Genomic DNA, 22,517 nt, shown 5'->3' on the forward strand with positions numbered 1-22,517 from the left:
GCATTTATATAGCGCATTTAATGTAATAAAACGTCCTAAGCGTTTAGCATGCTGAACTCGTGGCCCAATGATGTTATCAGCCCTGTAGCGTGATTTTAACTCCAGAAATTGGGAGGCCCAAATAGCACCAAAGCTGCCAGAAAAACTGCCAAGAGACAGTAGAGTGGACAAAAGAGCCCAAGGTATGTATTTTTTTACTTTATGTGAGGATTTCTTGTGGGCTAGGAGGGGCATGAGTGCTTCTCTGGGCCCCGCAAGGAATCCTTGGGCCTCCCCAGATCCGGCTTTTATTCTCCCTCCCAGCACCAGCATCGGTTGGTAAACCCCCCCAGCATTAACCCCATGTTAGGGGTCATTCCCTTGGATCCCTCGCTGCGTCCAATTCCCACCCCAATTCCCGCTCCTGCCTGCCGACGTTGACATTATTCCCACCAGCTTCAGGCAGGAGATAGTTCAGCATTATTTAACTGAGGCTAGGTTTTAAAATCGTCTGGGCCTCACACTCTGGGGAGCTAGATGGATTGCTGTCTGCACCCCCAATTCCCACCCCAGGTTAAAACTAGGGCTCAATAATCTGTATAACCCCCAATCTCAGAAGAACAGCCACTATTTCATCAGTGTGAACTTATCCACTAACACCAGGCAGCCTCTTGAAGTAAGACTATTGATTTGATACCAATTTGTGCTGAATTGTAGACAGCTTTATGCTATGTAATGATGCTCATTAGAAACTGGGTTGAGACAGCCTAAACTCATTTCAGGTAGGACCCATGCAGCCAAGAGAAAGGAGACTTCTTTCCAACAGTCTGGTGAACATTTGATTAGTGGTCACAGAAATGAAAACATTAGAAACCATGAATTGAGAAAGGGCATTTAGCCCTACAAGCCTCCTCCTTCCACAGATTTTGTACAATCCACTGCACTCATGAACTCCACCACACTCATACTGTGATCCCCAAAGATTATAATGTAAAAAACAAAACATTCATCCATCCTTATAACTTTACTACTCAACCTCTCCTGTCTTCCAAACAATATTTGGTCCTACCTCATCAAACCCATTCCAAACCAAAGGTTTATCAAGCCCCTTTTCAAAGGAGTTAATTGTTTTTGCTGGGAGAAAGAGCGCTTGCACATTGTGCCACCCATTTCCCTTAATTTGTACTCTTAACTGGTTTTGAGTTCTTTCAATCAATCTCTTATTGATCATTTTTATCATCATGCACAGAATTAACAAGCAAAGTAAAAGAATTTTGTATTACTCACATTTCCAGGACCATGACTATGTCTGACCTTGATTCAAAGGCATCAACACATTGAACAAGTTTTGGATGGTGCAGTGAATTCATAATACTGATTTCTTGCCTCACATTTTCCTTATCCTTCGCAGAAAAAGCTTTGAAAAACTTTCCTGCCCAAACTTTTCTAGTTTTCTTTTCAACAAGTTTGAAAACTTGTCCAAATTTTCCCCTGTAGACAGGACACAACACTTTTCACACATGAAAAATCTTTACATATGCTGTATAATGGAATATATTGTCGATAAAGATGTTGTGAAATCGGGTAACGGTTACTATTGTAATATTAATAGGGGCACTCACGTTCCTATTTTTTCCAGTATATCGTAATATTCTGCGATTTTTTCGCTTGTGTTGACTTCTACATCACGATAATCTGGCTCACCACCTTTTTCATCTGAAAGGTAATATTTTTCATTGTAAACCATAACACAGATCTTACCCATAATTGTGATTGTTTGGCAATTAAGCAGAAAGAAAAATAAATTTACCATCATCAGATAGATCAGCTTCATCTTTGTGCTCTTAAAATTAAATGAAACAAAGTTAGACCAGAGTGAAATAGAATGATAATGTCTGAAAATATAAATGTGTAAGAAACATATTTAAAAGTATAAACAGTTGGCAGCTAATAAATCCATAAATTCCATTTAAGCATTTTATAAAATAATGCTAAAAGCATCTGTGAATATTAACAGGAATACCATCAAATCTGTATACACTCCCTCAGTTTCAGGTCAGAGTTTGAACATCAAATGGTATTTTGGTTACTTTATGACTGTCAACTTCAGTGTAATGACACAATCCCGAGTAACAGCACATGGTTTAAATTAGGAGCTTACATTTTTGTGAGAAAAGAAACAAGATTTCTTTCCGTGCGGAAGAAATCTCAGAATTTTATTGTGCACAATCTTTCTCAGCAAGGCATTTGTAAATCAACATAATATAAAAGAAATCCAGATGTAAGCAACACTATTTAACAGGGCTGAACAAATGGTGATAATGAAAAATCTTTACATCTGTTAGATATGTATCACTTAGAGAGAAAGTTTTGTGTAGTTCATTTTATTTCCTTTAGGTAGAGCTAACCTTCTTTGTCTCCCACTCTGACCAAATCAGATTCCTGACTTGGCTCACTGGTCCCATAGACATTAACAGCTCGGACACGGAATCTGTACTCTCTGTCAGGATTTAGATCACAGACACTGCAGGATGTGCTGCGACAGGTGGTCAGATCTGTCCATTGCTTCTCCACTGAATTCCAAGTTTCCACGTTGTAGGATTGAACAACACTCCCACCATCGTACGTGGGACCGTACCATGACAGTGTCAGGGTAGAACTACGGATGTCAGAAGAGCACGGTTTTCCAGCAGGTGGTTCGGGTCTGTCTGTGTATAGAAAAAAGGAAAAGTCAAAAGCAAGATTTAATTTAGGCAATTTTATACAATTTAAATGTAAGAAAATCAAACAGTTTTATATGTACTCCAGCTGCTTCATTCACTGTTAATGGGTTTTCTCATATACCTCCTCTACATTTTGTTTTATAAATTAGAGACACGGGAGGCTTGATTTTAAGGTGTGGAGATGCCGGTGATGGACTGGGGTTGACAATTGTAAACAATTTTACAACACCAAGTTATAGTCCAGCAATTTTATTTTAAATTCACAAGCTTTCGGAGATTTTCTCCTTCCTCAGGCAAATGTTTCAAGATCTCCTTGAAGCCTACGCATTTATACATATTGAACAATACATGGTGTTTACAGACTGCCCCTGCAACTGCCCGTTGCCAAGGCAATCACCGTGTTCAGACAGAGAGGTGTTACCTGCAGAACCCCCGAATACACATTCAACAAAAAAACAAACAGGGAAAAAAAACAGAGAAAAAAAAAACACAGAGAGAGGCAGAAACATCCGGAAGGCAGAGAGAGCCAGCAAATGACCCATTATATTAAAAACAGATAACATTTGTTCGCTGGTGGGGTAACGTGTAGCGTGACATGAACCCAAGATCCCGGTTGAGGCCATCCTCATGGGTGCGGAACTTGGCTATCAATTTCTGCTCGACGATTTTGCGTTGTCGTGTGTCTCGAAGGCCGCCTTGGAGTACGCTTACCCGAAGGTCGGTGGATGAATGTCCATGACTGCTGAAGTGTTCCCCGACTGGGAGGGAACCCTCCTGTTTGGCGATTGTTGCGCGGTGTCCGTTCATCCGTTGTCGCAGCGTCTGCATGGTCTCGCCAATGTACCATGCTCTGGGGCATCCTTTCCTGCAACGTATGAGGTAGACAACGTTGGCTGAGTCACAGGAGTATGAACCATGCACCTGGTGGGTGGTGTCATCTCGTGTGATGGTGGTATCTGTGTCGATGATCTGGCATGTCTTGCAGAGGTTACCGTGGCAGGGTTGTGTGGCGTCGTGGACGCTGTTCTCTTGAAAGCTAGGTAGTTTGCTGCGAACGATGGTCTGTTTGAGGTTGGGTGGCTGTTTAAAGGCGAGTAGTGGAGGTGTGGGGATGGCCATAGCGAGGTGTTTGTCCTCATTGATGACATGTTGAAGGCTGCGGAGAACATGGCGTAGTTTCTCCGCTCCGGGGAAGTACTGGACGACAAAGGGTACTCTGTTGGTTGCGTCCCGTGTTAGTCTCCTGAGGAGGTCTATGCGATTTTTTGCTGTGGCCCGTCGGAACTGTCGATCGATGAGTCGAGCGTCATATCCCGTTCTTACTAGGGCGTCTTTCAGCGTCTGTAGGTGTCCATCGCGTTCCTCCTCGTCTGAGCAGACCCTGTGTATTCGCAGGGCCTGTCCATAGGGGATGGCCTCTTTGACGTGGTTAGGGTGGAAGCTGGAAAAGTGGAGCATCGTGAGGTTGTCCGTGGGCTTGCGGTAGAGTGAGGTGCTGAGGTGCCCGTCTTTGATGGAGATTCGTGTGTCCAAGAAAGAAACTGATTCTGAGGAGTAGTCCATGGTGAGCTTGATGGTGGGATGGAACTTGTTGATGTTATCGTGTAGTCTCTTTAGTGATTCCTTGCCGTGGGTCCATAGAAAGAAAATGTCGTCGATGTATCTGGTGTATAGTGTTGGTTGGAGGTCTTGTGCAGTGAAGAAGTCCTGCTCGAACTTGTGCATGAAAATGTTGGCGTATTGGGGTGCGAAACAGCCATGGGGACCAAATTCGCACCCCAATACGCCAACATTTTCATGCACAAGTTCGAGCAGGACTTCTTCACTGCACAAGACCTCCAACCAACACTATACACCAGATACATCGACGACATTTTCTTTCTATGGACCCACGGCAAGGAATCACTAAAGAGACTACACGATAACATCAACAAGTTCCATCCCACCATCAAGCTCACCATGGACTACTCCTCAGAATCAGTTTCTTTCTTGGACACACGAATCTCCATCAAAGACGGGCACCTCAGCACCTCACTCTACCGCAAGCCCACGGACAACCTCACGATGCTCCACTTTTCCAGCTTCCACCCTAACCACGTCAAAGAGGCCATCCCCTATGGACAGGCCCTGCGAATACACAGGGTCTGCTCAGACGAGGAGGAACGCGATGGACACCTACAGACGCTGAAAGACGCCCTAGTAAGAACGGGATATGACGCTCGACTCATCGATCGACAGTTCCGACGGGCCACAGCAAAAAATCGCATAGACCTCCTCAGGAGACTAACACGGGACGCAACCAACAGAGTACCCTTTGTCGTCCAGTACTTCCCCGGAGCGGAGAAACTACGCCATGTTCTCCGCAGCCTTCAACATGTCATCAATGAGGACAAACACCTCGCTATGGCCATCCCCACACCTCCACTACTCGCCTTTAAACAGCCACCCAACCTCAAACAGACCATCGTTCGCAGCAAACTACCTAGCTTTCAAGAGAACAGCGTCCACGACGCCACACAACCCTGCCACGGTAACCTCTGCAAGACATGCCAGATCATCGACACAGATACCACCATCACACGAGATGACACCACCCACCAGGTGCATGGTTCATACTCCTGTGACTCAGCCAACGTTGTCTACCTCATACGTTGCAGGAAAGGATGCCCCAGAGCATGGTACATTGGCGAGACCATGCAGACGCTGCGACAACGGATGAACGGACACCGCGCAACAATCGCCAAACAGGAGGGTTCCCTCCCAGTCGGGGAACACTTCAGCAGTCATGGACATTCATCCACCGACCTTCGGGTAAGCGTACTCCAAGGCGGCCTTCGAGACACACGACAACGCAAAATCGTCGAGCAGAAATTGATAGCCAAGTTCCGCACCCATGAGGACGGCCTCAACCGGGATCTTGGGTTCATGTCACGCTACACGTTACCCCACCAGCGAACAAATGTTATCTGTTTTTAATATAATGGGTCATTTGCTGGCTCTCTCTGCCTTCCGGATGTTTCTGCCTCTCTCTGTGTTTTTTTTTTCTCTGTTTTTTTTCCCTGTTTGTTTTTTTGTTGAATGTGTATTCGGGGGTTCTGCAGGTAACACCTCTCTGTCTGAACACGGTGATTGCCTTGGCAACGGGCAGTTGCAGGGGCAGTCTGTAAACACCATGTATTGTTCAATATGTATAAATGCGTAGGCTTCAAGGAGATCTTGAAACATTTGCCTGAGGAAGGAGAAAATCTCCGAAAGCTTGTGAATTTAAAATAAAATTGCTGGACTATAACTTGGTGTTGTAAAATTGTTTACAATTGATTTTAAGGGCCTCCAACAGGCTTATAAATGGGGTGTTTGTGGCCTGAAAATGGTACTGGATCCCTTACCACCTTTTTATGCTGGAGCTTCAGCCGCTGCCATATTGGGAAAGGGTCCTGAGAAGTTTGGCTGAAGCACCCACCTGAGAATGGGCCTAACTGAATTACTCTTACAAAGAGCCGGCATGGGCTCGATGGGCTGTTAGTCCCATTATCCTGCTCTTTCCCCCTGGCCCTGCAAATATTTTCCTTTCAAGTATTTATTCAATCCCTTTTTGAAAGCCACGATTGAATCTACGTCCACCACCCTTTCAGGCAGCGAATTCCAGATCATAACTACTTGCTGCGTAAAAAAGCTGTTCCTCATGTCGTCTTTGGTTCTTTTGCCAATCACCTTAAATCTGTGTCCTCTGGTTCTCGACCCTTCCACCAATGGGAAAAGTTTCTATTTATTTACTTTATCTAAACCCTTCATGATTTTGAACACTTCCACCAAATCTCCTTTTAACCTTCTCTGCTCTAAGGGGAACAACCCCAGCTTCTCCAGTCTATCCACATAATTGAAGTCTCTCATCCCTGGAACCATTCTAGTAAATCTTTTCTGCATCCTCTCAAGTCTTCACATCCTTCCTAAAGTACGGTACCCAGAACTGGACACAATACTCCAGCTGTGGCCAAGCCAGTGTTTTATAAAGGTTTAACATAACTTCCTTGCTTTTGTACACTAGGGGCCCGATATTAGGAGGGAGGCGGTTTGGCAGCGGGGGGTTGACTGGGCGCGTGGGTAACGCGCCCAGTGAATTCGGGGTGCTCCGCGCGCAATCGCAGCTTAATTGAAGGTACTTACCTTGGCTTGCGGGTTTTGCGCTGGAAAGCTGCGCAGCGGGCAGACTGCGCACCCGCTTCGTAGGCTGTTAGCTGGAGGAGCCCTATTTAAAGGGGCAGACCTCCACTGACTGATTTATTTACTTTATCTAAACCCTTCATGATTTTGAACACTTCCACCAAATAGGCAAAATTACAGCATGGAGCAGCCCAGGGGAAAGGCTGCTCCCAGGTTTAATGATGCCTCACTCCAGGTCATATTAGATGGGGTGAGGAGGAGGGGGAGGACAGAGATCTTCTCCCCGGCGGGCGGGAGGAAGCGGCCTGCCTCTGCCACCACGGAGGCCTGGATCGAGGTGGCAGAGGAGGTCACCTGCACCACCAACATATCGCCCACCTGCATACAGTGCAGGAGGCGCTCCAATGACCTAAGTAGGTCAGCCGAAGTAAGTACACTTACTCATTCCCCTACACTCCATCTGCCACATCACCGCCCCCACCCCACATCTCCTTCTGCACTGCCAACACTACTCTGTCACATCACTCCTCACATCCACTCGAACCTCATCCTCATCTTACCTGCACTTACTCACCTCGCCAGTACTCATCCCGCCACTACCACTCAACCCAATCCTCATACAATCTCATGGCTCCATCTCATACTCACCCTCTCATGCATCTCTTTCATGGTCAGCCTCACTCAACCTGCCACTACCTGTGCTGCAGCCACAGGGCATGCATCACATATGTGCAGTAGGAAGCGTAAGGCAAATGTGTCGTGAGCATTAAGGGGATGCACAAGGGTGTTTGAGGGTTTGTCATGGTTTTTACTTACATGTGATTTCTGTTCAACTCACATCACATATTATATTGTCACCACTACTGCCATGTCTTTGCAAATCTTGTCTGGTTTGTGCAATAATGCCCTTTCCTGAGGATCATAATGAAGACCCACAACTGATGCCACCCATTGTGTTAATGCAGAGTGGGTGTAGGTGTATTTGCAGGGCTCTTTTGTGCAGACGACTGAGAGACGCCGGCGATGTCCCCGGTGGCACGCTGGAAGGATGTGAAGGAGAAGTTGTTGAGGGCAGTGGTGACTTTGACAGCGACAGGTAAGAAGATGTTGCTCGGGCCAGCCGGGAGCAGCAGGGCATGAAGGAGGCTGCAGATGTCCACGACTACATGTCGAGTGATTCTGAGCCTCCGTGTGTACTGCTGCTCAGAGAGGTCCAGAAAGCTGAGCCTCGGTCTGTAGACCCTGTGGTGAGGGTAGTGCCTTCAGCGACGCATCTCTCTCTGCCGTTGCCCTCCCTCCTGCTGTGCAGGTGGATGTGTCACAGCACTGTGTTGTGGAGCTCCACATGTCAGAGGTGGACGGTGTGGTCGGCGAGGCTGGTGATGCTGTTCGTCCTCCGAGGAGGTCATGACTGCAGCTATGGCGGCCCCCATCCGGAAGATGTACGTTTGAGGGGGTCCGCAAGGTAGGTAAATAAATGTGTCTGCACACCGGTGCAAGTTGGTGAATTTTGTTGTTAGGAGGAGGGTGGTGGAGGCCAAACTTTGTCCAAAGTGACAGAGTGGCCTCCTGCAATGAGTGAGGGTCTCCCCCCACCACCTGTCAAATGGACCTTTGCAGCTGCCACAGGCTGATGGCTGCAACACGTCCATTTCAACTGGGAGTGTTTCCCCCAGTACGGGAAACAGTCTCAATTGAGTTGAAAATCCCACCCCTCCTAAAATATCATGTCAATCAGGTCTGTAAACGACCTGAAGTATCTACTTAATTAGTTTAAGTGGCACCCCGTCGGCTTTAATTGCCGGCGGGAGTCCCGCATGCAGGGGGCTGCGCATGCATGTAAGTGCATCACTGGGGAACCCGGAAGTAGGCGGGTTGGAGCTGGGCTCCAGACCCGCCCTGGGAATCCCCGATTTTCGGAGCCCCCCCTGTCATGAACCCGCCGGCTCGGAGGTCTGAAAATCAAGCCCTATGCCTCTATTTATAAAGCCCAGGAACCCGTATGCTTTTTTAACCGCTTTGTCAACCTGTCCTGCTACCTTCAAAGATTTGTGCACATATACCTCCAGGTCTCCCTGTTCCTGCACCCCCTTTAGAATTGTACCATTTTACTTTTTATTGCCTCTCCTCATTCTGCTTGCCAAAATGTATCACTTCGCACTTCTCTATGTTAAATTTCATCTGCCATGTATCCACCCATTCTACCAGCCTGTCTATGTCCTCTTGAAGTCTATTACTATCCTCCTCACTGTTTACTACACTTCCAAGTTTTGGACTCGGGAATCGGAAGTACAATTTCAAAATTTGTGGTCGACACCAATTTGGGGGGTATAGTTGATACCGAGGAGGACTGCGACAAAATACAGGAAGACATTAACAAACTTGCAGAATGGGCGTGTAATTGGCAAATGAATTTCAATGTAGATAAGTGTGAGGTTTTGCATTTTGGTAGGAAAAATAAAGGGGCACATACTGCTTGGATAATAAGAGTCTAAATGGGGTAGAGGAGCAGAGGAATCTGGGGGTACAGATACACAAATCATTAAAAGTAACGACACAGGTAAATAAGGCAATAAAAAAGCAAACCAAGCATTGGGGTTCATTTCTGGAGGGATAGAATTGAAAAGCAGAGATGTTATGTTAAACTTGTATAGAACCTTGGTTAGACCACACTTGGTGTACTGTGAACAGTTCTGGTCTCCATATTATAAAATGGGTATAGAAGCACTGGAGAAGGTGCAAAAAAGATTTACTAGGATGATACCAGAATTGTGAAGTTATACCTATCAGGAAAGATTGAGCAGGCTGGTGCTCTTTTCTCTAAAAAAGAAACGACTGAGGGGTGACCTGATAGAGGTCTTTAAGATTATGAAAGGGTTTGATAGGGTAGACGTAGAGAAGATGTTTCCACTTGCGAGGTGACCAGAAATAGGGGCCAGAAATATAAGATAGTCACTAATAAATCCAATAGGGAATTCAGGAGAAACTTCTTTACCCAGAGAGTGGTTGGAATGTGGAACTCGCTAGCACAAGGAGTAGTTGAGGTGACTAGCATAGATGCATTTAAGGGGAAGCTAGATAAACACATGGGAGAAAGGAATAGAAGGATGTGGTGATCAGGTTGGATGAAGTAGGGAGGGAGGAGGCTCGTGTCGAGCATAAACAAGGCATGGACCTGTTGGGCCGAATGGCCTGTTTCTGTGCTGTACATTCTATGATTGTATATTATGCAATGCACTGAATGACATATGTGAGCTTCATTTTGTGAACAAATGGATGAACTAGGTGTTATTATGGCCACTGTGATGGTTGTGGATAATGCAAATAAGATTAATCTGGTCGTACACTTCAAAGGAAAAAAATTCAGAATTTAAAGCTAGATTGTGACAATATGCAAACTTGTGTAATTTATCATTTTTGGAGGAAAGGTGGCAAAAGGATGCTAAATATTTGCAGTTGACTAAAACCATTACTATCTAGTCTGCATGTAACCCAACATCAGGTTATGTGCAAAGTATTGCCGCTCTCCAGAAAAGACTTTCTACAATCCTAGCTCTTGACATCTTATTGTATCACTGTGGTGTGAAAACTGAAATTGAGAAAAAGAACAAGTATTTGCAAAGACCCTTGTCAGCCTGCATTGGACAATTTTGCTCTTTTGGAAATGAAGCCACAGAACAAATTCTTTGACGATTACTCGGTTTCCCCGAAATATAATTAAGACTTGTTTTTTTGGCAACTTCCGAGATGGAGAATTTAAAAACCCACAGAAGCAAATTATTTTTCATTGCAAAATAACTTTCCACGGTGATGTATTAGTAAGTCTGCAATCCCAAATTTCTTTTGATGTTTATAGAATACAGCCTGAAAAGGCCATTTCTAAGAGAGCAAGCATTTTCAACATTGTTTATTCAAGTCCATGACCTTAACCAGTTTTTACTTGCACATGAAGGCAGCATAAACCCTAAAAACAAATAATGTAATTTGTTAAACAAGGGTTTGAACAGTATTGCTCAAAAAAGCCCAAATTGCTATTCACCACAAGGCAGTTTAGACCACATTCCAGTTTCAACATTATACAGAAAAGAAAATGAGAATAACAAAAGTATACTATTGGTTTAATAAAACAAATGATCTAACTACTATACAAACCCAAAAGAGTCATGAAAAAGTTAATTATCTCTCGCATGCTCGGTAATTTAGAAGAGACACAGGCTCTTGTAATTAGTACAATTTATTTCAAGCCATTCTTTTGCTAATAAAGTAGCACTGATGTTCCAGATTTTGACCAACACCTGGAAACAGGCGTTTTTTTCTCCTTCTAGTTTTCCCTAAATGTCATTTCCATGCAGTACATGAGAAATATTAACTGGGCCCATTGCATCATAGGGCCCACCACCAGATTTCTGAACTACAAAATAATGTATACGCCTGAAAATTCACTAAAAGCACCAAATAAGGGTAAGGATCATGGGGTCTTTGAAAAGGGTAGCACATTAAAAGGGATTAGTGGACTTTCCCATGATTACGACAAATTATGCTGGCCCACTCACATCAAATCGATACAGTAATCAGAAATCAGGAAGTAGCACGGGGCACTTTAAATAGATATTGCCATTCTGGTAAAATGATTACCAGGTTTGTACAATGCTGTGATTATGTCACTGATCATGTCTGCACTAACAAAATAATTTTCAAATTTTGTAAAAAATTAAGATATCAGCTAGTGGATCTCCAGTGCATTGCACACAGTGGGGCAGGTGCTGACTTTGTACGATAGTGTAAAACGGGTCGGGAGAGATGTAAAATGGGCTGCCGACTCGCTATCACCTGTGTTACCCTATCGCACAAAGTCAAGATCTACCCCAGTGTTTCAAAGATTATGGTCTCTTTCTTACTTGTCTCTCTCATCTCTACGTTCCTCTTCTCTCTCTGTCTCTCTTCTGCGTCCATGTCTCTCTCTTGTCTTATGTTTTTTCTAGTGCTCAGCAGTTCCTTCCCATCCCCTTACCCCATCGCTTATGCTTCCCCCAACTTCTCACTGCCATAACATTCCCTAACCCTGTGATTTCCCACTACCTTCTCCCCTTCCTACCAACTTCTCAGTTTCTTCACTATCACTCACTCTGATTATTAACCTTACCTATCCATTTTGAAAGATAGACTATCTGCCCCTCTATCATGTCTCTGACTCAAAGGTATCAGCATCTATAATGTTTACATTTTTAACAATCAAAGAATACAGGGAATAGAGGATCCCGACACCCCCCCCCCCCGTGACTAATCCCCGATCCCTCCCCCCATGACTCACCACACCTGTGCCAACCCGTGTCCACTCATGCCCTGTGCCCACCCATGCCCCCCCATCCATACAAACAAAGACTTACCTGCATACTTACCTGAACACGTCCTCTCCCTGGCTGGTCTCCAGTCCGACTGAGACCAGTCTGTCAATCAGGACAGTCAGTCGGACGGGAAACCAACAAAAAAAATAAGACGTCCTTACGTCAAAATCGTAAGGATGTCCGGGAAACCCTTTAATATCCCACCCAGTCTAATCCCACACTCCCTCTCATTCCCCACACCCTTCAATATCCCACCCTATCTAATCCCACTCTCCCCCTCACTCCCCATACCCTTTAATATCCCACCCTATCTAATCCCACTCTCCCCCTCACTCCCCATACCCTTTAATATCCCACCCAGTCTAATTCCACACTCCCTCTCATTCCCCACACCCTTCAATATCCTCAATCTGACCTCCCCGCCCCCTTCCCGGGTTGGTTTTAAAATCGAGCCCAGTGTCTCTGTTTTTGAAAAAACACACTCAAAATAAACCTGACCTGAGCAAAGTTTTCAAAATTTGTCCTTTAACATTTCTTCAAATATGTCTGAACAACAACAGATCAGAAACTGTTAAAAGCTAAAGAAAAATATTTAGCTGTACAAGGCGCTGCAATAAGTTTTCTCCCCTGCACATGGGTATCACCATTTTGTGTAACTCACAGTATGGTTCTCCATTGTAACGGTAGGAGACAAATTAACGACTGCCTCAATGTCTAGATCTTTCTGTCTGGGAAGTGGTATCCAGTTCCAGCCAGAATATATATTTGTGTCTCGTATTCTACTAGGATGGGCAGAGGAGTGTACCATATGGGTTCATGTTATAGGTTTCTCTGTACGGGACATGGTTGTCCGGATGGAAGGAGAAGGAGACCTTGTGGTAATGGTGTATTTGGAACACAACTGAAAATGGCAGAAATTATTAGACTGGTTTCATTCCTGGCTAAATTATGGAGCTTTGCCCTTGGAAACTGAAGAAAATTGAATCCTTATTACTCATGGAGGATATAGCAGAAAAATACGAAGTGATACATTTCAGAAGGAAGAATGAGCAGAGGCAATATAAACTAAAGGACACAATTCCAAAAGGGGTACAAGAACAGAGAGATCCGGGGGTGGGGGGTGGTGGTGGTATATGTACACAAATTGTTGAAGGTGGTAGGGCAGGTTGAGAAAGCGGTTAAAAAAGCATACGGGATCCTGGGCTTTATAAACAGAGGCAGAGTACAAAAGCAAGGAAGTCATGATGAACCTTTATAAAACACTGGTTCAGCCACAACTGGAGTATTGTATCCAATTCTGGGCACCGCACTTTAGGAAAGATGTGAAGGCCTTAGAGAGGCTGCAGAAGAGATTTACTAGAATGATTCCAGGGATGAGGGACTTTAGTTACGTAGACAGACTGGAGAAGCTAGGATTGTTCTCCTTGGAACAGAGAAGGTTGAGACGAGATTTGATAGAGGTATTCAAAATAATGATGGGTGTAGACAGAGTAGACAGAGAGAAACTGTTCCCATTGGCGGAAGGGTCCAAAACCAGAGGACATAGATTGGCAAAAGAACCAAAGGTGTCATGAGGATAAACTTTTTTACACAGCAAGTGGTTAGGATCTGGAATGCGCTGCCCGAGGGGGTGGTGGAGGCAGATTCAATCATGGCTTTCAAAAGGGAACTGGATAAGTACTTGAAAGGAAAATAATTACAGGGCTACGGGGATAGGGTGGGGGAGTGGGGCTTGCTGGATTGCTGTTGCGTCGGACTGGCACAGACTCGATGGGCCGAATGACCTCCTTCCGTGCTGTAACCTTTCTATATGGTGAAGGCAATGAAGCAATTTTTTGTGTAATAAAAAACTAGCAGATTCTCTTTTACTCTCCAATTTCTCAACCATGTACTCTTTTGGTATTGTAGCTATAAACTGCCACTAGTGTGACAGCATATAGATGCATTTAATTTGTCATTTGCCCTGGGATGTAACAATCAGTTCTAGTCCATCACTTGGAATTTGGACTTTCATTTCGCTTTTTAAAGAATTCAATGGATCCACAATTATAGGAATTCTTCCAAAATGCACTTGTTAGAATCAAGAAAAATCTTACAGCTGGAAACGACCAGGTCTATCCACTCTGCCTTCCTAGCAGTTGCAAGATACTTGTCCAATTTCACCTTCAAGAGATCTAAAGCAAGACGTTCTATTGCTTCTTCTGCTAGTTTTCTAGTGGTACAAAGGTGGGTGAGAGTAGAAATATATTGGGCTTCTGCCCTGATACCTTTTTCAGAGGGTGGGACCAGATTTGTTGGAAGAGACTGCCTCAAATGGATCAGTGCTTCATTTTAATACAAATTTGGGTGTGTGTCAGATCTGTATGCCTGTTACCATTGTTCTGGTTTGCAGGACTCCTAACATGAAGAATGGCCAGTATAAATGGATATTCAGAGTTGATAAGTGGGCATAAACAATCAGGTCACAGAAAGGACACAATATAAACAGAAGTGTATTCTTGGCATTTCTGTTTCCTATCGACTATGATCCATCTCAGTATGTTGCTGCCAATACCATGTCTGCTAATTTTCTAAACTTACTAAAATCTCTGTTAAAATCCAAGTAGATCACAATTATATTCTCATCCTTTTGTATATTTTTGTTACATTATTTTAAAAAAAATTAAATTGCATGGCTTCGATTTTGTAAATTGATGATGGTTGCTTTATTTCTTCCTAGGTGCTCTACTATCTTGTCCTTAATAACTATTTCTAGAATTCCCATTCTCATACTGTACAGGTGCTATCATATTTCTATCATATTCATTTGATTTTAAAAAGTACTATGGGGCCAAAATCCCAATAGGCCCATGCCGCTGGCAGAGTGGAATCTCCTGCTGCCTGCTAACCCTCACCCAAATTGTGGGGAAGGGGTCATTAGCATGGTTAGATGGGCACATAGTGCCTGCAATTGGTGTCAGCCCACACTGAGGCTTGGAATGTTGAAATGCTCCATGCTGTTCTAATGCAGCAGATGGGAAGGGTCTTACAGGAACAAAGCAGCCCCAATTCTGCAGCTCCCAAATAAGCTATCGAGCCATCTCTGCAAGGTAATCAGTAGTCCTTGCTTCGGCATACTGGGGCCTTTACTAGGCTCATAATCGAGTGTACACCTGTTCTCAGCAGACATAGGTTACATTGAGCCTATCAGGAGGAATACAGTGCAGAATTTCCCTGGGGCGTTTGGGATCTCTCTCAGCCATATCCCCTTGACTTGGGGTCAGGTGAAAGATTCGCCTGTGGCCCTCCACTGGAACTTCTCAACCTCTTCTCCGGGGGCGGAATCCTGCTAGAACATGGGTCTGCCCCATTTTCCGGTTCCCCCTCATGGAAGCAAAGCTGAGATGTGCCCAACCTAAAGGCAGAATTTCAGTCTCTATATACTTTCTTCCCCTGTTTTTTTCTCCCTCCTACCACCACATGTCACTTTCTCCTGCAGCCAAGAAAGCAATACAATTGGAGTCACAGATCTCACAACGGCCACCAGCAATGCTGCACTATGACCAACTGACAAGAGATATTTCCCTCCAGGGTGAGATTATTCCAGTCAGTTTTTTCCTCCTTCGTCAGATCACGCTGCTGCCACAAAGCAAACTATTAATAGACCAGCTGAAAGCTGGCAAAACACAGTCAATGTTAGTTGAAGCTGGGGTTGTAACTTGTGATCCTGTGGTTGGGAATCCAATAGTCAACTGATGGAAGCACAAGTCTCTATTAAGTTTAATTTCTCTAAAATATGAATTATTTGTGGTGTAAAATTATGCCAAAAATGTAACAAATCATTTATTCTGATCGCAAAGGACAAAAATCCTGTATTTGCTGAACTATTATAGATTATTTTTAAAGGGCCAAGCTTCCTGCACTTTCATCAGGAAAATACAATTAGATGTTTAGATGCTTGAGTGATGGATGAAGAGCAGATGCACGCTAACTAATATAATTCCCCATCCCAGGCTTTGCAGCCACCAAGGCACTTAGAGATCAACAAGCCAACTTGGACAAAATCCATGCTGAGATTATTGGCAGCACCATTCTTCTTAAATAAATCATTTGAAGAAACTGAAACCATAAAAGGCTATAATTGAAGTTTCCCTCCAACAGAAACAGCCTACAGCTACCGACAATTTTTACTGCTTACTGGAAGATTGTTTTAAGCATTTTTCTTTTTATAGGACAATCCCTTGGTGGAAAAATCTCTGTTATTTTAACAGCAAACATGGCCTTAAGAAATGTCTTGTAATCCTAATATAAAACACAATCAACTGTACTTTTAAAAAAACAAGTTGTACAAAATAGTTAGCCTGGATCCATCTAACGTGTAGCACACCAGAACATGTTGAACACGTTACTAAATGTTCAAGTTCAGCCTGAATAGAAACAAATGTTTCGAAGAGAACCTCAAATTATTCTTTTTTAAAAACCAAAAGGCAGCTGAGAATCCGATCAAGCCTGTCATTGTCAGGTTACAGAATATTGTGTAAACTGTGAAAGAAGCTCTCATTGCTCATGATATACTTCTTAACTCCTCAGGCATGTTATTACCTCGAAATACACTTCCCAGTCGCCTTCCCTTCATCTCTTATCTGATGCCAGCACGGCCCGATCTTCAATCCTGCTTCGCCGGCGAGCTGCGTGTTACTGTCCACAGCTCACCAGCCCGGTGGTAAGGAGCCCAAGGCCCAATATTGGGTGCGCCTCGGGGTTCATCATTCAGGCCCAGGGTTAGCTCCTTGCACTCCCTGCGCATCCAAAAATGGGCGCGCTAAATTTCTAGGCCATTGAGTCCTGCAGGCTACTGATTTGCACCTCCAGGATAGGTGTCTTACTGAAGTTGGGCCTCTCATCTTTCCTAATCTCTATTTTAAAATTTTTTTTTACAGCTCTTTCCCTCTTTCAAATTAAAAAGTAGCCATGATTGCTATGGAACCCATTCCACGCTATCCTATCGCCGTGGCTGGACCCCTCCTGATGTCCGTACTGTTCTACTTGCGGCTTTGTCTGGATCCCCTCTACCCTTCATGTGAAACGGCTCGCAGTCCTGTCGGGATCCCTCCTGCTGTTTTCAATTGCTAGCCTGTATCCTTGGCTGGATTCCTCCCCCACCATCCCCACCCCCACCCCCATTCCCCCACGAGCCAAAGAAAGTTAACAACAAGTGAGAGAAGCAGAAGAGAAGAGGAAGGGAGAAAAAAAAAGAGAAATACAGAAGAGTACAGAGACAGAGAGAAACAGAAGAGGTCAGAAGAAAGAAAAACAAAAAAAGGGACAGAAGGGAAAGAGGGTGAGAGAGAAGGCTTCCTGTTCTTCCCCGCCAGTTTTCACTGAGCGAGGTGGGCACGCCACTCAGGAGTCCATTAAAATGCCATCAGGGTCCTATGGAGGTCATCGGACCCCGACTAGCATGCATTAATGAGGCTTCTGCCTGAGTTAGGTGGGCACCTCAACGGTCTAAAAAAAGGGCCCAGTTAAGATAGTGGTGGGCGGGAATCAAGGGGAATGGGGCGGTAAGTCTTTGCACTGCTATTTTAATTGCATGCCCGCCCTGTTCCCACCAGACGGGGTGGGTTAAAATTCCCTCCTTTGAATACAATTGGCAAATACAACAGCAGCAGATTTTGCATTTAAAAATACAGGCTCAGGCCAGGTCTTGAGCTGATGGCTAGGAACAGACTGGGATAGGTCTGGCTGCATTTTCCTGAGCCTTTCTCATTGGAAATGTTGCCATACACCTGTGCATATCTTAATTCTCCCAGGCCCCAGGATCCCCCTGTCACTGCTCCCAAATCTTGAGATTTCCCTACCAGTGCTATGAGACCTTGAGAACTCGTACTCAGTGCTAACAGACTCTGAGACCTTCCCCTCCTGTACCCACACCAGTGCTACTAGAATCCCTGACCCCAGTTGTGACACACCCTGGGGCCCCACCCCGTGTCCCCCAGACCGAAGCACTCCCCTCCCCATGGGGGCAGTGGGTCCTAGGGTGTGGCAGAACTGGATGGGATGTGTCAGGGTCTGGAGCACTAAAGGTGCTGAGTGTTAGAAGTGGAAGGTCCTGAGGTGTGCATGTACCAGGGAAAGCTGTATAGGGGTGTGGTAATACTGAAGAGCAGGGGGTACAGGGTGTATGCGCACATGGGTGTCTCAGAACATCGGGCAGAGGATCCCAAGGCCCGTGAATCAATAAGCACTAGGGTCTGAGAGCGTTGAGGAGGTGGGGATGGGGTCAGGTGGGCAAGAGCATGTGACCCATACCCACCCCAGCTAGTTTTTAAATCCACTACACATTAAGCTGTATTTACTGACTAGCACAAATGTCACTAATTAGAATTTTCTAACTATCAACAAAACACACATGATGGTAACCAAAGCCATCAAAATTTTAATTCATTTGTTTGTTATTTTGGAAAAAGAGAAAAAAGGCTCAAATTAGAATGAGGGAAGACATATCTGTTTTCTCCCTTTTTCTCCCAATCCCTGAGCTAAAAATTTGAATGTTAATAAAATATGAAATTACCTGAAACATTCATTATGAGGCTTGTTTTCAAATAATTTGTAAAATCTCAAAGAATCTCAAAAATCCTTTTATACCATGAGGCGGTATATCCTTCCAGTTATGACTCAACATACCAATCACACTGACAGAATCCTACTGATTAATGATGAGAAGTTCTGTCCATGATCAGACTGCACCATTTCTCTGAAACTAGTAGAGTGATAACTCTGGGACAAAATATTAAACAATTTGATTAACTCTTCATCTTTTTTTCTATGTTCTTCTAACTGGTATGTAAATGCAAGTTCTTTATTTCTTTTTTTGGTCATTCAGCATTCTTTGATTTCATAAACCCTTAGTCGTTTTTCATTGGCAGTTTCCTACCTGTGTTCCTCACTTTTAATTTGTACTTTCCTTTCCCCCTAACTTGAGATTTGCAGCTGTTTTACTTTAAAACGAATCAACAAAATATGATGCCAGAGTTTGCTAGATAAAGTGTGACAATTGCATGACAGGAAGTGTCAGTTTTAATACCAAATCTCCTATGATATTGCTCACAGTAAGTTAGAGGTTTTATAAAAATACGCGTATGATGCCAACTAGCATTAGTAAAAAGGCTGACTTATCAGCACTAGGTGCAGAACAAGCCCATAGATGTACTTTTCCAATCTGAGGAACACTAGTGAGATGAGGCCAGATGTGAATCATTAAGCTGCTTTACTACAAACAGCAAGTGAACATAAAGAGTAACCGTCAAAGAAAATCCCACTTCCTTCACTGAATCTCAATTCTCTCCTCACAAAATGAGAAAAAAAATAATAAATCATACACCCTGTCCCTTTTGTGAGTTGACTTGCTTGTTTTTGGCATTACCTTTCTTTCTAGACAACTTCTAGCTGCAAAAATTGAACTCTGGTATTTTAATCTTGCAGCTCCAAGCCGTCGCCCACGCCATTTTGTTTAAAACCTGACTGAATGCCCAAGTGTCTCTTTTTCCCTAGACTCTGAGGAAACACAGGAAATGGCAGGACATGGCCTCTGCCTCCTTCCCCATTCTGGGATTTGCCTGATGGCCTGTCAAACAAACTGACCACCCCTGTCGCACAATATATTATGAGTAGACTGGTTATGCTGGGCTCAAATAAATAGAAAAATCTCCGCATCAATAGGTGTGACTGTTCAAGGAAATCTCTAGACTAACTTTCCTGGTCTAAAGCACTCTGGTTAGACTCTTTGAATCATAATCTACAGTACCCAGCTCTGCTGTTCTGTTTATCTAACGCTTTGAGAACTACATTTAACTTTAATAGTGGCATTTTCAACAAAAGTTAGCCCAAGATCATCCTGTATTAGCATATTCAGGAATCCCAAAAAGTGACTGATTCCTTAATTCACTTCTGTAAACAGCTCAGTCTCAAGCAACATATTTAAAATGATTAACGAATTCGATAAGAGTAGATACAGAGAAACCATTTCCTCTGGACAAGAGTGCATAATCTTAAAATTAGAGCCTTTAGGAGTGAAATCAGGAAGCACTTTTTCACACAAAGGGTAGTGGAAATCTGGAACTTGCTCCCCTAAAAAGCTGTGGATATTGGGTCAATTGAAATTTTCAAGACTGCAATCAATAGATTTTTGTTAGGTAAGCGTATCAAAGGATATGGAACGAAGGCGGGTAAATAGATTTGAGGTAAGATCAGCCATGATCTAACTGATGGAAGAACAGGCTCGAGGGGCTAAATGGCCTACTCCTGTTTCTATGTTGCCAAAAAGGCATCAACTAATGTTTGGAACCATTAATTAATTCTAGTTGCTATTATTAAATAGGAGATATAAAATAATATTGAACGTTAATTGCAAATAGTTTTTATTTACAAATAAATATTTTATTTGCAAAAAACTCAGAATAGTACTAAAACAGCCAGCTGAGTTGCAAGCATTTTTAAAAATGATTTTTCTCCTGTTTTAACACCTAGAATTATAACACTATTCATGATTTTTAATAAATTTAGTATCCCAGTTTTATCTGAATGTTTCAAACAGAAACAAAGGGAGAGTAACTCATTCAGAATGAATGATAAGTGATTTTTTTTTATATTTGTGAGAATTCTATAAATTCAAAGTGACAATATTCTTTTTCAGGGAGTTATTTTGCTTATTTCAACATGGATTTTAAAAAAATACATAGATGATTCTACAAGTTCTCTGCTTGAAACAATTATCTACTGGTCTAGCTTCTAATTCTGCAAAACTGTACAAAAATCACTGTGTTTTTTTACAAAAGTAATCTGAAAAAGGGATGCTATTTCTTTAAGGCTTGAGGTAAGTCATTTGATATAAATAGCATTGTTACAGATATATCCCTACATTTTCCTCTGTGAATTAGTGATAATGAATTCATAAACACTTCAACAAACAATGCATTTGTGAACTTGTTAAATCTAACACACTGAGGAAGATATATCAAGGATGACTTAATCGACTTACCTACAACTGTGAGATTAACTTGGACTTGTTTGCTTCCTATCTTATTGTCTACAAGTAAATTGTAACAGCCACAGTCATCGTGTTTAGTTGAAGAGATGATTAGTTTACTGCTGCTGTCTGTATTCTCTATTTTTATGTGATCACTTTCTTTAATCTGAAATGAGAACAAAATGAAGGATGGACTTAGAAAACCATTTTTATTGAGGTGTACAAAATATTAGCAAAGTGAACTGAATTGATTGGCTTAGTCTTCATTTCAGTCAGAACCACAGGTAACATCACAACGTTTCCACACCACGGGGGTATGTCCGAGTACATGGTGGTGACGGGGTGCTTCACCTGTCGCCAACGCACATCACGCAGTGCACTGGTGATTTTTTTTAGATATGCTGCATGCAGCCGAGGCTCTTTGGCAGAAACATGTCCTTGGAAAATGACTGTCTATGCGTAAAACTGAAAATTACTAAGCATTAAAAGTTCAATTTAAAGGCTTGGGTGCTGCAGTGAGTTAAACTATTGTCCTTTTACTGCTGAGGTCTGGGTTTCATATTCAACCCAAACTGATGGTTCAAAAATTTCCTTTCTCTGCAAGCTGTAAGGGACCTACATGAAATGAGTTTGTACAGTCTTAACCTGGGAAAGTATTCCATTGTGTCAGCTGTGGCTCAGTTTGTATCAATCTTGTCTCTGAGTCAGAAGGTTGTGGGTTCAAGTCCCACTCTAGACACCTAAGCACAAAATCTAGACTGACACTCCAGAGCAGTATTGAGGGAGTGCTCCACTGTTGGAGGTGCTGTCTTTAAGATGAGACATTAAACCAAGGCCTTGTCTGCCCTCTCAGGTGGATATAAAAGATCCCATGGCACTATATTGAAAAAGAGCAGGGGGGTTCTCCCTGGTGTCCTAGCCAATATTTATCCTTCAATCAACATCACTAAAACAGATGATCTGGTCATTTATTTCATTGCTGTTTATGGGACCTTGCTGTGTAAAATTGGCTGTCGCGTTTCCTACATCACAACAGTGACTACACTTCAAAAGGTACTTAATTGGCTCTAAATGCTTTGGGATGTCCTGAGGTCGTGAAAGGCGCTACATAAATGCAAGTCTATTTTTTATTATGCAGTACTGAAACCCCTGATCTTTACAAGCCCAAAAATATAAATGAAAATAATTCAATACAGATTATCAACTATACTACAAAGCAGAATTTAAACTGAGTTTGGTTTTAAAAGATGACACATGCTTGGCACTTGTACATTAATGCTACAGTCACAAAGTTACTGTGGA

At 43.3% G+C, this 22,517-nt stretch overlaps 1 protein-coding gene across 6 annotated transcripts in view; it reads right to left on the reverse strand.

Moving 5' to 3' along the window:
• Positions 1 to 22,517, reverse strand: part of mylka (myosin, light chain kinase a) — a 316,681-nt gene that overhangs the window by 42,143 nt on the left and 252,021 nt on the right. For all 6 annotated transcript variants that reach the window (XM_067987458.1, XM_067987459.1, XM_067987462.1 and 3 more), the window contains 5 exons: positions 21,228 to 21,381; positions 2,388 to 2,687; positions 1,790 to 1,822; positions 1,602 to 1,695; positions 1,267 to 1,470 (listed from right to left, as the gene is read on the reverse strand). In XM_067987458.1, coding sequence (XP_067843559.1) covers positions 1,267 to 1,470; positions 1,602 to 1,695; positions 1,790 to 1,822; positions 2,388 to 2,687; positions 21,228 to 21,381 — 785 coding nt within the window. The remainder of the gene's footprint in view (positions 1 to 1,266; positions 1,471 to 1,601; positions 1,696 to 1,789; positions 1,823 to 2,387; positions 2,688 to 21,227; positions 21,382 to 22,517) is intronic.

This window comes from Heptranchias perlo, chromosome 7 (assembly GCF_035084215.1).
Source record: "Heptranchias perlo isolate sHepPer1 chromosome 7, sHepPer1.hap1, whole genome shotgun sequence".
NCBI classification, from domain to species: Eukaryota; Metazoa; Chordata; class Chondrichthyes; order Hexanchiformes; family Hexanchidae; genus Heptranchias; species Heptranchias perlo.